This window comes from Tachyglossus aculeatus, chromosome 1 (genome assembly GCF_015852505.1).
Source record: "Tachyglossus aculeatus isolate mTacAcu1 chromosome 1, mTacAcu1.pri, whole genome shotgun sequence".
Classification (NCBI taxonomy): Eukaryota; Metazoa; Chordata; class Mammalia; order Monotremata; family Tachyglossidae; genus Tachyglossus; species Tachyglossus aculeatus.
In genome coordinates this window covers 51,463,157-51,479,272 of record NC_052066.1, presented here as the reverse complement: position 1 = coordinate 51,479,272, position 16,116 = coordinate 51,463,157, and the positions used below count along the sequence as shown (strand labels likewise).

Sequence of the window (16,116 nt, the reverse complement as noted above, 5' to 3'; positions counted from 1 at the left end):
TCCACCCCGGCGCTTAGTACAGTGCCTGGCACATAGTGAGTGCTTAACAAATATCATTATTATTATTGAATAAGTACTCGGTGCAGAGCACTGTACTAAGTAATTGGGAGAGTACAACAGAGTCGGTAGGCATGTTCCCGGCCCACGAGCTTACAGTTTAGAGGGGGTGTCACGTTAATGTTTGGTTAGAATCCACTGGAAAGCAGAATGTCAAACTCAGTGCATTTTTGCCCACCGATTGCTGTAAGTCTTTGGGCTTGCAAGATAAACATGAACAGAAATGCCACAGGTGAATGTAAATAAGTTTGGTTTTTTTTTTTTAAGGTATTTTTTAAACACTTACTCCGGGCCAGGCACTGAACTAAGCAGTGGAGTAGATACAAGCTACTCAGATTGGACATAGTCTGTCCCTGGTGGGGCTCAGTCTTAATCCCCATTTTACAGGTGCCGTTAGGTGATACTTCCTTTTGGAACCATAGACTGTGAGCCCATTGTTGGGTGGGGATTGTCTTTATCTGTTGCCGAATTGTACTTCCCCGCGCTTAGAACAGTGCTTTGCACATAGTAAGCGCTTAATAAATGCCATCATTATTATTATTATTTCCAAGCACTTAGTACAGTGCCCTGCACACAGTAAGCGCTCAATAAATATTCATTCAATCATATTGAATGAAGTAAATATGAAGCATATTGAAGCACTCAGTAAATATTCATTCATTCAGTCGTATTGAGCGCTTACTGTGTGCCAGAGCACTGTACTAAGCGCTTGGGAAGTACAAGTTGGCAACATATAGAGACGGTCCCTACCCAACAGCGGGCTCACAGTGATTGAATGAATGAAACTATGGATATGCACTTATGTGTCTGGGGTCTGAGTGGGGGGTGAATATCAAGTGCGTAAAGGACACAGAGCTACACCCGTAGACAACCCAGAAGGGAGAAGGAGCAGGGGAAACCAGCGTGGCTCAGTGGAAAGATCCCGGGCTTTGGAGTCAGAGGTCATGGGTTCAAATCCTGGCTCCGCCACTTGTCAGCCGTGTGACTTTGGGCAAGTCACTTCACTTCTCTGGGCCTCAGTTCCCTCATCTGTAAAATGGGGGTGAAGACTGTGAGCCCCCCGTGGGACAATCTGATCACCTTGTAACCTCCCCAAGCGCTTAGAACAGTGCTTTGCACATAGTAAGCGCTTAATAAGTGCCATTATTATTATTATAAACCAGGGCAGACATCTTCTTAGTTCATTATTGTTTGTCCATTATTAGTTCATTGTTCATTATTAGTTCATTATTGTTTATATGTATTTATTACTCTATTTTACTTGTACATATCTATTCTGTTGATTTTATTTTGTTAATATGTTTTGTTCTCTGTCTCCCCCTTCTAGACTGTGAGCCCACTGTTGGGTAGGGACCGTCTCTATATGTTGCCAACTTGTTCTTCCCAAGCGCTTAGTACAGTGCTCTGCACACAGTAAGCGCTCAATAAATACGATTGATTGATTGATTATTGTACTCTCCCAACACTTTTGTACAGTGCTCTGTACAGAGCAAGCTCTCAAATGCCATTGAGTTATACTACTGAAAGACCATTGCAGCAGTTGTCATCTAAAGAATTTGGAAGTGTTTGAATGAAGAACTTTTGTCTCATCAGTACAGAGATAATAGCGGCAAAAATGGTGGGCCTCTCAATATTTCATTCATTCAATCGTATTTATTGAGCACTTACTGTGTGCAGAACACTGTACTAAGCGCTTGGGAAGTACAAGTTGGCAACATATAGAGACAATATTATAGCTCCCTCCACTCCCACCCTTACTGGTTTCAGGAATCAGGACAAATGTACGATGTTGTAAAGGTTTGATCTACCCTATAACACACTGTCATCCTTCTGCGTACTGGAGTGAGGTGTGGGTGAAGCCAGGTTTTTAGCTTGTCCAGAGTAATCAATAGGGATAGTAAACGGGTGTGGAATAAAGACATTCTGGGCAAGGGAATCCCAATCATTTGCAGCCTGATTTACCCCATGTGGATCCAGGCCAGTTTGGTAAGGGAGGTCTTTCCTTAACTATTGCGTAGCCTGGATTTTTTTCTTTCTCTTGGGGGGGTGATTTTTTCCAAACCTGCTACCCTTGAGAACTTCAACCTAACCCGGATAATTCAATGTGCGAATCCCCAGAAAGCCGCCATTAATTCATTGTCGTGTTTACTGAATACTTACTATGTGCAGAGCACTGTACTAAGTGCTTGGAAAATGCAGTTCAGCAACAGATGGAGACAATCCCTACCCAACAACGGGCTTACAGTCTAGAAGTGGGGAGACAGACAACGAAATAAAACAAGTAGACAGGCATCAATAGCATCAGAATAAATAAAATCATAGATATATGCACATCATTAATAAAATAAATTTGTACATCTATGCACGAGTGCTTTGGGACGGGGAGGTGGGTAGAGCAGAGGGTGGGAGTAGGGGCGATGGGGAGGGGAGCGGTGAGCTAGTTGAGCTCCACCTTCAAAATACCTCACACTTCCTTCAATCCAGAGATCTTCACTGAATACTTGCCCACATTTGCAATGCCGCCACTCTCTACATAGCCCTCCCTTAGCTGGGACCCCTCCTTTGGGTGTGTTGAAGCAGAAAGCAGCTCAACTGGTGGGTTTTCTTGAACTCAGCCCCTGTATGCATGTTCTCTATCTGTCTCATCATCACTGATGACTCCTCACTGTCAGTAAGAGGTTTCAAGCCTGCAAAAACGAACAAAAAAAGCAAAACTTTTGCATCGGGGTAAGGGGAAAAAAAGTAGGAGCCATTAGCCAGGCAGATAAATGTAATAGGGGTAATTTAGAACAGCGCATAGTAAGCGCTTAACAAATACCATCATTATTATTAATTTCAAAGTTGACTAGTAAGCATAACTTTCAGGTGCTGGGTCAAATTCATTTGGAAGCTGGGACATTTGAACACCCGCTGATTTCAAGACTGTCAAGGGCCAGTTTGGCTACTGGTAGGGGAGTTAATTCGTTTCCAAGTTGGGTGAACACGCGTATAGTAGCTGTGACTGTGTCTTATTGTCGCAAATGGTATTTATTGAGGTCTTATTGTGTGCAGAACCCTTTACTAACAGCTTGGGGAAGCGCAATACAAGAGTAAGACATGATCCCTGCCCACAAGGAGTTTACAGACTTGAGAGGGAAACAGGCATTAAATTAAAATGCGATGAATAAGGACCTAAGTGCTGTGTGGGGATGGGGTGAAAGAGTGCTTTAAAGGTTGCTGACCCAAGTGCCTAGGCCACACGAAAAGGAGCAAATAGAGGAAGCGAGAGGCCTTAGAGAGGGAAGACCTTCAATGAGATTCGAGTAGGATTTTGAACGTGGGGGGATTGGGGGTCACATCTAAACGGGGAGGGAGTTGCAGAGGGGAGACGTGAGTAAGAGATTGGTGGTGAGGGACATGGAGTGCATATTTTTGTGCATAAAGGGGAATAGTGTGCGGGCCAGCTTGTAGTAGACGATCAGGAGGGGGTGAGCCGTTGGAGAGTTTTAAAGTCAAATTCTTGTGAAGATGGGGGGACAACCATTGGAGGCTCTTAGTGGGGAGACATTGGACTGAACACTTTTTTATGTTCTTTTAATTTTTATTTTATTCTAAAAATGACCTGGACAGTAGAACGAAGTATGGATTGGCGAGGGGTGGGAGATGAGGCAGGGAGGTCAGTGAGGAGGCGGAGGGACTAGTCAAGGTGGGATGTAAGGATTTCAGTCAGTGTGCTAGCAGTTGAGAATTTATCCCTTCCTCCCTGTCCGGAGACAGCACCGTCCTCAGATATGAAGAGCGCACCAAAATAATAATAATAGTAAAGTTTGGAATTGGGTTTCTGTTTGAGCTCAGAGACATTTGGGCCGTGTATTCATACTGTTGCCAACATCGTCCTTTACAGGCACAAATCTACAATTGTATATACCGCACCATTTGTCCAAGACGAATTTATGTTTAATGATCATTATATAATAAGTTGCCCTTTAAAGAGAATAGGGCAGATCAAGGATCTGTAATTTTTCCACGTAGAAGAGCCAAGTCAATCAATCAATTGTATTTATTGAGCGCTTACTGTGTGCAGAGCACTGTACTAAGCGCTTGGGAAGTACAAGTTGGCAACATGTTCACTGGTATTTATTGAGCACTCACTGTATGCAGAGCACAGTACTAAGCGCTTGGGAGAGTACCACATAACAGAGTTGGTAGACACTTCCCCTGCCCACAGCGAGCTTATAGTCCAGAGGGAAAGACAGACATTACTGTAATTAAATAATAAAATGAAACCTCTGCGCGGTTGGTGTGCAAAGAGCCCGTGATACCATTTTAACAGAAGTGAAAGGGATTGAGATTCCTGGTTCATTTGGGAAGGAGGAGGGGGGTGGGGGTGGGGTCAGTGTCATCTGCTGTGTGACCTTGGGCAAGCCACTTAAATTCTCTGTGCCTCAGTTACCTCCTTTGTAAAATGGGGATTAAGACTGTTAGCCCCATGTTGGACAGCCTGATTACTTTGTATCCACCCGAGCGCTTAGAACAGTGCTCTGCACATAATAAGCACTTAAATACCATTATTGTTATTATTATTACCATTATTATTATTATCACCTTATCCCCTCCTCCACTGCTCCGAATCCAGCTGGTTTGTGGGAGGAGTGGAGACCAATCAGTACAGATTTAAACTTGGTAGGGAGGGGGAATCAATCAGTCAAACAGTCGTATTTATTGAGCGCTTACTGTGTGCAGAGCACTGTACTAAGCGCTTGGGAAGTACAAGTTGGCAACATATAGAGGAGAGAGATTAAGATGTCGAGACAGAGGAAATGAGATTTGAGTCTTGGTTCCAACCGGGTAATTTGTGGAGCCTGAAATGACTTGTATTGAACATGAGGAGAAGGGTTGGAAGGCGTCACTGCTATTTTTACTTTCTCTGTATTCCAGTTGATTGAAATTTACTACTTTTGTGACACCGCTTTTAATGTTCTGCATTCTGAAGTACTTAAAAGGGAAAACAATTGGCTGCTTTTAATAGCCTGCCTTATATGACAGTATTCAGTAGTCTTCAGTAGACATAGAGTGCGCTAGAAGGGTATTCGGGTGATAAGGAAAATTCTAATTATGGGTTCTAACACCTGTGTTCAGATATAGTCCATTGTTTGGGGTATCGTAAATGTCCAATGCTTTGCACAGTCTGCACTTAATAAATACTATTATTGCTATTAAAGACTAGGCCCAGTATGGCTTTCTTACTGAGATGAATGATGGTATGGTATTAAAGTAGTTATTCTGAAACAGCCCTCAAAAGAACATGCTTAAAGGAAGATAAATATTTGTTTAAATGTATTGCGTGTGTTATGTGCTTACTGTGTGCAAAGGGAAGGTACAAGGATGAGAAATCAGACCGAGTCTTGTCCACGAGGGGTTCACAGTCTGCGTGCAAAGGAAAGGTACAAGGATGAGAAATTAGACCGAGTCTTGTCCGTGAGGGGTTCACAGTCTGCAAAGGAAAGGTACAAGGATGAGAAATCAGACCGAGTCTTGTCCGCGAGGGGTTCACAGTCTGCAAAGGAAAGGTACAAGGATGAGAAATCAGGCCGAGTCTTGTCCACGAGGGGTTCACAGTCTGTAAGGAAGTAGGGGAAGGGGAGAAGGGGGAAAGAACGGGCAGCAGACTCACAAAAAAAATAAAAATAAAGGAAAAACAAATTATCTAAAAAAAAAAAAAGACTTGGTGCAGTATATGAATGTCAAAGGATGTTTTCTTTCCCCAGCAGTGACAGTAATCCTGGCGTTATAAGTTGTGACAGGTGTGCCGAGGCTTCTGTCAGATGACTGTCAAGCGGCAGAAATGGTTTGGCAAGCCCCCGCCAGACAACTTGGAGAACCGCGAGGAGGATCCGGGAACTCGGTTGGCAGGGCCGATCTTTAGTTATGGGAGGAACTGGGAAAAAATCAGGATCTCTGCAGCAGAAGCTGGCGCAAGCCCCCCGACTCGCAGGTTCCGTCTCTGAAGAGTTGGCCTGCCGGGTTTAAACGCTTCCTTCCCCCAGACCCCACTTTTCTAGCCATTTTAGAAGTGGGGCTTTGGCAGGGGGGCCCGGTACTGTACATGTGAGTGAGACCCTGAAGGGGGAGAGACTGTGAGCCCGCTGTTGGGTAGGGACCGTCTCTATATGTTGCCAACTTGTACTTCCCAAGCGCTTAGTACAGTGCTCCGCACACAGGAAGCGCTCAGTAAATACGATGGAATGAATGAATGCTGGAACACCAAGTGCCAGTGGCCGACTTGGACAACAGCATAATTCTTGAAGACTGTGAGCATCGGGTGTAACGCTCCCCTGGCAAGGAACGCAGGGAGACCGCACATCTGGCCTTACTTCCATTTCCTTCCATTCCATCAATGATGTTAATGTGCAGCTGTGCAGAGCACTGTACTAAGCGCTTGGGTAGGGGTTGGGGGGATTAGATCAGATGGTAGAGCGCTCGCTTAGCATGCGAGAGGTAGCAGGATTGATGCCCACATCCTCCACTTTCGCCGTTTCCCCCGAGCAGTTACGATCAATCAATCAATCAATCGTATTTATTGAGCGCTTACTGTGTGCAGAGCACTGTACTAAGTGCTTGGGAAGTACAAGTTGGCAACACATACCCAACAGTGGGTAGTGGGTAGTTACGATTCATGGCGACTCTATGGCATACTTTGTTTTTTTAGAGAAGCAGCGTGGCTCAGTGGAAAGAGCCCGGGCTTTGGAGTCAGAGGTCGTGGGTTCGAATCCCGGCTCCGCCACATGTCTGCTGTGTGACTTTGGGCAAGTCACTCGACTTCTCTGTGCCTCAGTGACCTCATCTGTAAAATGGGGGTGAAGACTGTGAGCCCCACGTGGGACAACCTGATGACCTTGTATCTATCCCAGCGCTTAGAACAGTGCTTGGCACATAGTAAGCGCTTAACAAATGCCATTATTATTATTATTATTATTATTGTTGGGAGAGTGCGAGACAACAGAATTAGCAAGTCAGTGTGAGACAGCCGTGGTCAAAGGGCTGGGATCCAGCAGGGCTCTCCTAAAATGGGTTGACCAAAAGGCGCAAGAGGAGGATGGTGGATGTGTTGGGATGGGTATTTGGAAGGGAATTCCGAGGCAAAATTTTTAGTTCCTAGGACGAGAACAAAAAGGAAGATTTTTCCATCTTGGCTTCGGATGTAGTCTCCCACTGAGAATACAGAATACTTCGATTTGCGTTCTTTGGAATGCCGATATTTTTTCACTAATCTTCATAAATAACAAGCCGGGATTTAAAGATATCTTTCTATTCATGCACTTATATTAAGTGTTTTCCACGGTAACTTGGTACGTTTTATAAAAGAATTAAAAATGCAAAGGAAGAGTAGTCTGTACCTAATAGTCTGTGCATCTTAGGAGCACCTGTAAATTCCAGGCCAGTGCAGAAGTATCAATCTCATATCTGTTTTAGGACCTCCTAATGATGATGATGATGGCATTTATTAAGTGCTTACTATGTGTGAAGCACTGTTCTAAGCGAGAAATGTAGACACTGGCCATATTATTGCTTGGGTTATTTGGGAAAGAAAATATTCCACCCATTACAAGATTAATCATGTGAGCCCACTCTTTTAGACTGTGAGCCCACTGTTGGGTAGGGACTGTCTCTATATGTTGCCAATTTGTACTTCCCAAGCGCTTAGTACAGTGCTCTGCACATAGTAAGCGCTCAATAAATACGATTGATGATGATGATGAACCCAAACAATTACTGAATGTCATACAAATGATGGGTATTAGTAATAATTCAGTGTTCTCTCTAAGGAAAGAGGCAACAGCAGCTCTGAGCCCTCTTGCTTGGGCTTGGGTGCTTGCAAGTGACATAGATTTCTCCGGGAGCTGAACTAGAGCCATTCCCATGGGCCTCCCTGTAATAATAATAATAATAATAATAATAATAATGATAAAGCAATAATGGCATTTATTAAGCACTTACTATGTGTAAAGCGCTGTTCTAAGCGCTGGGGAGGTTACAAAGTGATCAGGTTGTCCCACGGGGGGCTCACAGTCTTAAATCCCCACTTTACAGATGACGTAACTGAGGCCCAGAGAAGTGAAACGACTTGCCCAAAGTCACCCAGCTGACAATTGGCGGAGCCGGGATTTGAACCCATGACCTCTGACTCCAAAGCCCGCGCTCTTTCCGTTGAGCCACGCTGCTTCTCCAAATCTCTTATTCTAGAAATCTCTTATTAAGTGCTACATCCCGTTTGTGCCAATTCTGCAACTTCTACACCAGTTCAGAATTACAACCCATTTAAATGTTTCTGTTGCTCTGAGTAATGGATTATCCAAATTATGCATTACCCCAATCAGTTTGGATCACTGAAGTGCCATGGTTACAAGATTAATCAAGCAGTGGAATTGGGGTGCCTGCTGAATGCTAAGCATTTCATATTAAGCACTCAAAAGAGTGTAACAGTAGTAGGATGTGTCCCTTGCCTTAAATTTTCAACCGAATGGTTGTAAAAATTATTTACCGGGAGTGGAATACACACGTTTACGTGCTGAGAAGAGGAATAAAATGCTAAGTGTGGGTGTGGGGTTAAAGCAGTTGAAGTGTTGTGAATGTAACTTCTCTGTGCCTCAGTTACTTCATCTGTAAAATGGGGATTGACTAACCCTATGTGGGACATGGACTGTGTCCAACTTGATTATTTTTGTATCTACCCCAGCACTTAGTACAGTGCCTGGTACGCAGTAAGTGCTTAACAAATTCCATGGGGGAAAAGGGATGCATTGATAATCACAATTAATAAGGCTTTTAAAAACGATACGGCATTCTAGGCAAATTGATATTTTCTTGCTAATAGTATTGCGCATTTGGGAAAGAAGGCACAAACGGGAATTAAACATGGTCCCTTTCCCTTAGGGGGATTGTTTTTAGATCTGCACTTTCTAAATAGAATGGGGGTGTAGGACCCTGGGGGAGTTGATGGAGCTAATAAATCCCATAAGTATGAAGCACCACTTATTTTATTGGCATGATCAGGAGACAAGGCAAAGGGCATTCAGATTTTTATTTGGTAGTCCTGTCCCATCTCTAAAGGCTTATGAGCATGCACCTTTGGAAGTATCCAGCTGGCTGAGATCCCACATGCAGCATTCTTTTCCTCCCTCTTCCCCTTCAGAGGGAACAGGGCCTCCTGTTTAACAGAAATATTTTCCCAAAACTCTAGCCAGTCCCCAAATTGAAAATGATATAGAATAAGAGCTGAGATGATGTTTGTCCCGTAGTCTGCTTTTTTGTGTGTGTGATACGTTTTAAGCATTTACACGTATGTCAAGCACTGTACTAAGCCCTGGGGTAGATAAAAGTTAGGCCAAATACAGTCCCTGTCCTATGTGGAGCTCACAATCTAAGTAGAATAATAATAATAATGGCATTTATTAAGCACTTACTATGTACAAAGCACTGTTCCAAGTGCTGGGGAGGTTACAGGGTGATCAGGTTGTCCCACGGGGAGCTCACAGTCTTAATCCCCATTTTACAGATGAGGTAACGGAGGCACAGAGAAGTGAAGCGACTTGCCCAAAGTCAAACAGCTGACAGTTGGCGGAGCCGGGGTTTGAACCCATGACCTCTGACTCCAAAGCCCGGGCTCTTTCCACTGAGCCACGCTGCTTCTCATAGACGGGAGAAGAGGTGTTGAATCCCCATTTTGCAGTTAAGGAAACTGAGGCACAGAGAAGTTAAGTGACTTGCCCATGGTCACACAGCAGGCAAGTGGAGGAGCCAGGATTACAACCAAATCCTCTGGTTCCCAAGCCCTGTTCTTTTTCCACTAGGCCATGCTGCTTCCCAGTCTTCGTTCATTCATTCATTCATTCAGTTGGGTTTATTGAGCGCTTACTGTGTGCAGAGCACTGTACTAAACGCTTGGAAAGTACAATTCGGCAGTAGATAGAGACGGTCCCTACCTAACAACGGGCTCACAGTCTGAAAGGGGGAGACAGACAGCAAAACAAAACAAGTAGACAGGTGTCAATACCATCAAAATAGATAGAATTATTGCTCTATATACATTAATAAAATAGTAATAATTGTGTACAAATATGCATGAGTGCTGCGGGGAGGGGAAGGGGGTAGGGCAGAGGGAAGGAGCAGGGGCGATGGGGAGGGGAGGAGGAGCAGAGGAAAAAGGGGGCTCAGTCTGGGAAGGCCTCCTGGAGGAGGTGAGCTCGCAGTAGGGCTTTGAAGGGAGGAAGAGAGCGAGCTTGGCAGATGGGCAGAGGGAGGATATTCCAGGCCTGGGGGAGGACGTGGGCCGGGGGTCGATGGCGGGACAGGCGAGAACGAGGTACGGTGAGGAGGTTAGCAGTGGAGGGTGCGGGCTGGGCTGGAGAAGGAGAGAAGGGAGGTGAGGTAGGAGGGGGCGAGGGGATGGACAGCCTTGAAGCCCAGGGTGAGGAGTTTTTGCCTGATGCATAGGTTGATTGGTAGCCACTGGAGATTTTTGAGGAGGGGAGTGACATGCCCAGAGCGTTTCTGAACAAAGATAATCCGGGCAGTGGCGTCAAGTATAGACTGAAGTGGGGAGAGACAGGAGGATGGGAGATCCGAGAGGAGGCTGGTGCAGTAATGCAGTCGGGATAGGATGAGAGATTGAACCAACAGGGTAGCGGTTTGGATGGAGAGGAAAGGGTGGATCTTGGCGATGTTGTGGAGGTGAGACCGGCAGGTTTTGGTGACAGATTGGATGTGAGGGGTGAACGAGAGAGCGGAGTCGAGGACGACACCGAGGTTGCGGGCTTGTGAGGGGTGGGAAGGATGGTAGTGATGGAAAAGTCAGGGAGAGGACAGGGTTTGGGAGGGAGCTCAGTCTTGGACATGTTGAGTTTTAGGTGGCGGGAGGACATCCAAGTCGAGATGTGCTGAAGGCAGGAGGAGATATGAGCCTGGAGGGAGAGAGAACGTGGGAGGAGATGTAGATTTGGGTGTCATCAGTGTTGAGATGATAGTTGAAGCCATGGAAGCGAGTGAGTTCACCAAGGGAGTGAGTCTAGATGGAGAACAGAAGGGGACCAAGCACTGAACCTTGGGGAACCCCCACAGTAAGAGGATGGGAGGGGGAGGAGGAGCCTGCAAAAGAGACTGAGAATGAACGACCGGAGAGATAAGAGGAGAACCAGGAGAGGACGGAGCCCGTGAAAGCCAAGTCTAATCTAGTGGCTGCCCTCTAAGGAATCTCATCTTGATTCCAACCCAGAAAATCTCATGCTATTTATGCCTTTCTACCTAAAACAGATGGGGATTATTATGATGCATGTTTAAGAGAATCTCTCTATTTAACAAACTTTTACTTTTAAAAATACAGTTGAAAGGGAATAATGAGCCTAGTGAACAGATGCATAAAATGGAATTGAGCATTTGATTTTACTGTTCTAGTCATGTTGCTGAAATGCAGCTTCTTTAATTTTGCTTTTCGAGTCATTTGGAAAAATTATTTAATATTAATGATTCTTTGTTACAGGGATTTATCAAAGATGTTCATGAGGATTCACTCACAGTTGTCTTTGAAAACAAGTAAGTTTTTTTAAAAATTATTGATTTTAAAATTGTTCTCTTTAAAGAGCCACTGGTTTCTTGAGCAGCTCAAGTATCTATATATCCATGATAATAATAAAAATAATAATGGTATTTTTAAGTGCTTACTATGTGTGAAGCACTGTTCTAAGCGCTGGGGGGGTTGCAGGGTGATCAGGTTGTCCCACTTGGGGCTCACAGACTTGATCCCCATTTTACAGATGAGGTAACTGAGGCCCAGAGAAGTGAAGTGACTTGCCCAAAGTCACACAGCTGACAAGCGGCGGAGCCGGGATTAGAACCCATGACCTCTGACTCCCAAGCCCAGGCTCTTTCCATGGAGCCACGCTGCTTCTCTTTTCTCACAGTCTCTACAGCACTTCCAATTTCTTCCAGCTCCTCCAAAGAGCACTATCTATACATGCCCGACTATGTATTCAAAAGTGGAAATTTTTTTGCCATATCATTTATACTGCACCTGGTTTGAAATTTTTATTTTTTTGTAAAAGCTATTGATTTCTTTCCTTTGGAGTAAAACATTTTGGATGCCCTTTCTACCACTTATTGTTGAATTAACTGCAGGTTCTATTTTTGCTGCAGCATCAAAGTGAAATTAAGTGTACTTTCCATAGCTTTATCGCAGCCCTGGTGCTGTCAAAACCCGAGAGCCAGGTTCCATTTAATGAAGTAAGAATGTCTTCTCCCACCTGTTGTCAAAAAAGGAATTAGCAAAGGTGAGGTAATAGCTAGATTTTTATTTCCTTTCTTTGCCGAAGGGGCAAGGAGATGAAGGGTGCGATGCTAATGAACCTCTGGCTCTTGCAGTATTGCGTTGAATTAAATTCCCCAGAATTGCATTCTTCTTAAATGATTGGTTTGGTACTTTGGCTTTCCAGGAAGGTGAATACCCTAAAGTTCAAAACAGCGCTTAGTACAGTGCTCTGCACACAGTAAGCACTCAAAAATACCATTGAAAATAGCGCTGGCTTTCCTAGGCAGCTCAATTGCATTTATATTGACAGAAATATTTAAGGCATATTAAAAAAAAAAGCAACATTTATAACAGGTGAACAGCATAGGAGTGTTTAATTATAATGATGGCATTTATTAAGCGCTTAGTATGTACCAAGTACTGTACTAAGCACCAGGGTAAACATAAGGGGAGTCAGGATGGGCACAGTTCCTGTCCCAAATGGGGCTCACAGTCTAAGTGGGTGGGAGAACAGCCATCTGTTCTAATGTCCAGATATTTTTGTTATCTCTTAACCTGTCAGGAAATAATGTACTTCCCTTTTGAATGGGAGAAGGTGAATACAGTTAGCAGCTTGTTACCTTTTAACGCTATAAACACATGAAGGAATAATTTGAATATTAGAGGCGATGTGTTCATGTCGGATCATATCATTAAACAGTTTTTTCATCTTTTATTCTCACACTTTTTCTAGCATCCTTTTTCTTGGCCGTTAAGGTGACAGTTCTACGGCTATGTCAAGTGATTCTAAAAATGTGACTGCCCAAGGGTTGCTATGTATTTAGTGATACTGCATAGTTATTCTGAAAAATTGGATCATGTTTTCAATCAGACTTGAGTGAAGGACCGTGCAAAAAAGTGTCACTGTACCAAAGGCAGAAACCCATTTGAGGGAAAATAAAGGATGTATAATTTCCAGTTGTTTTCATGAGGAAAGCTGATGTCACTTAGGAAAACTTGATTTAATGTTTACAGGTCAAAAGGATAGTTGGAGTAGAATTATTTTGTCTAATCTTTGAAAACGTCTCTCGAACTTTTTAGCTGGCAACCAGAACGCCAGGTTCCATTTAATGAAGTAAGACTGCCTCCCCCACCTGACATCAAAAAAGAAATTACTGAAGGAGATGAAGTGGAGGTGAGTGACTGGCTGTGTTTATTTCCTTCTATACGTATTGTGTTCTGAAATTTATTTTCGGCAGCAAGATTTTAAAGTATGCCTATAAGCAGAGCTCAGATATTTACCGCTCTAAAAAAAAATTACTGCCCCTTAAGAGTTTTAAGCCAAACTTAAGTGGTGACTTATGTGTTTGTTTTTATCTGATGTCTTCATGGTGTTTCTTTGCTTGGTGGTGGCAAATAGGTTCAAGGGGGCAGACCTCTCATCAACCTTTTTTATGTGTCACTTAGAGTCACGTTCCCTGAGTGAGGATGTTTTTAGTAGCGTAGTCCAAGAGCCGATTCTCCCCGGGTTCAATAACTTGTTTATCACCGTGAAGGACACCGGCAGCTGAAAGGAGACCATTAAATTGTATCTTCTGCCTTTGGAAATTGTCGGGTAACTTTTTAGGTTATGCCAACACTGTTGCGGAGGATTGAGAAGGGCCCAAGTGGTTTAATTCTTGCAGCTGCTAAAGGGATGTTCATTCTTGAGTCCAGTACCCCTTCTTAATCTGGGGGTCCCCTTAGCCACCCAGTCTTCTGGAGTGGAGAAGAGCTCTCTGTACCTAAAAGAGTGAATTTGTTTGGAACAATTTCAAGTCTCTTGTGTCCTCCTGGCTTTCTTTCTGCCTTTGGCAAAAGGATAGCTGGTTTTTCTTTGGGGTGCAGTTAAGTAAACTGGCAGGCATTCTCATTCTAGCCTTTGGAGAACTTAAATTTGGTGTATTGGGTGAGTAAGTTAGGCATCTTTGGTGAACTAACTCCTTTCTTTAGCCATCAGGGTCTGTTCTTTCAAACGCTGAAATGGTTTGAAACAGTGTGGCTTCCAAAGGCACATTACTTCTAGAGGACACCTAAGGCATTAGAAGGATGTGAATCGATATTTTGTGGTCATTTTTATTGATGAAAACCCTTGTGTGGAAATGAGTCATCGTGGTATTTGAGGTGGAGAAACAAGCTAGGATTAAAAAAAAGTTTCATGTAGTGTTATTCCCACAGTAAATATTTTCACTCAATCCTTATATTGAACACTTACTGTGTGCAGAGCATTAAATTTGGGGGAATAAAAAGGTAGAATTCTTCCCCTTCAGGAGCTGAAGGTCTAGTGTGGGATAGATAGCAGGAAAAATAGAGTAAAAAAAATATTTTCAGAAGGAGTCCTGACTAGAATTGGACAATTTAGCACCTACTGGTCTTGAAACGTGAAACTTAAAATGTTTCTATCCAAAATCTGAAATAATTTTTCCATTATGTTTTTGTACTGATCAGTTAGAATTTTATATCCATTTGTAGTCTCTACATTTGAAAAAGGGTACTCTTGTCCTCTAGACTGTAAGCTCATCGTGGGCAGGGAACATGTCTCCCAACTCTGTCCTACTCTCCCAGGTGCTCTGCATATAGTAAGGAGTCGATAAAACGTTGATGATTTGGAGAAATGCAGAGACTCAAAAATTCACAGAAAGAGGCAACAAAGAAAAGCTGAAGAAATTAGAGTTTGGATAAGAAAAGGATAAGGGATGACTATAATTGGTTCAAGTAAATGGCAGATTCTTATGAGTAGGACACTGACCAGATTTAAAAATAATATAGAATACTCCCTATTCACACGCAGTTGAATCTTCCATCAGGAGAGACACCGGAGCCTAGGTTTTGAGACTGCAGAACCAAGAACCTGCACAGAGACATTTTAGTGCCGGTGGTTTGAACAGTGCCACTCGCACTCAATTATCACTCATGTTCCCTTCTGAAACATGGAGTGCAAAGATTGAGTAGACAGGCAGAGGGGTAGCACATTGCGAAGTGTGTGTTAGGGGCATTTTTGTGTTCGTTTTTTGTTTTGTTTTTACATACAGGATCCATTAAAAGTCAGAACGACCATGGCTGAGTTCTGGTGCTGTGCTGGGTGGCATATCTGTAATTTATATTAGCCCCTATCTCACCCTCTAAATTATAAGCTCGTTGTGGGCAAGGGAATGTGTCTGTTATACCCTCCCAAGTGTTTAGTACAGTTCTCTGCACACAGTAAGTGCTCAATTAATGCTATTGACTGACTTACTGGCATAACCCAAAAGTAGTTGCCTTAACCGCTGTGGTCTTTGCTGCCCATGTTAAGCAGTTTTTTTCAGAATCCCTGCTGGGCCAGGCCACTGTGTAGGTGGTTCTTTGGCCAGACCCCTTCCCAATGGATGGCGTAGTCCCGGCAGACAGAACTGGGCCTAGAAGTCCACCTCCTGATTGTCAGAGCCGTGCTCTTTGCCCTGGGCGTGTGCCGCCCTATATCCATAGGGTAGTATACGTTCAGACAACCAACTGTATGGGATTACTCTCCCCCTTTTAGACTGTGAGCCCACTGTCGGGTAGGGACTGTCTCTATTTGTTGCCAATTTGTACTTCCCAAGCGCTTAGTACAGTGCTCTGCACATAGTAAGCGCTCAATAAATACGATTGATGATGATGATGATGATGATGATGACTACTCAACAGAACACTTTACTAAGGGCTCAGAAGAGATTACAAGAGAAGCGGCATGGCACAGTGGAAGGAGCTCAGGCTTTGGAGTCAGAGGTCATAGGTTCAAATCC

The 16,116-nt window shown here is 43.8% G+C and overlaps 1 protein-coding gene across 2 annotated transcripts in view; it reads left to right on the top strand.

Annotated features, from left to right (window-relative positions):
- FXR1 (FMR1 autosomal homolog 1) overlaps positions 1-16,116 on the top strand; it is a 102,616-nt gene that overhangs the window by 20,078 nt on the left and 66,422 nt on the right. For both annotated transcript variants that reach the window (XM_038746342.1, XM_038746351.1), the window contains exons 2-3: positions 11,573-11,625; positions 13,418-13,511. In XM_038746342.1, coding sequence (XP_038602270.1) covers positions 11,573-11,625; positions 13,418-13,511 — 147 coding nt within the window. The remainder of the gene's footprint in view (positions 1-11,572; positions 11,626-13,417; positions 13,512-16,116) is intronic.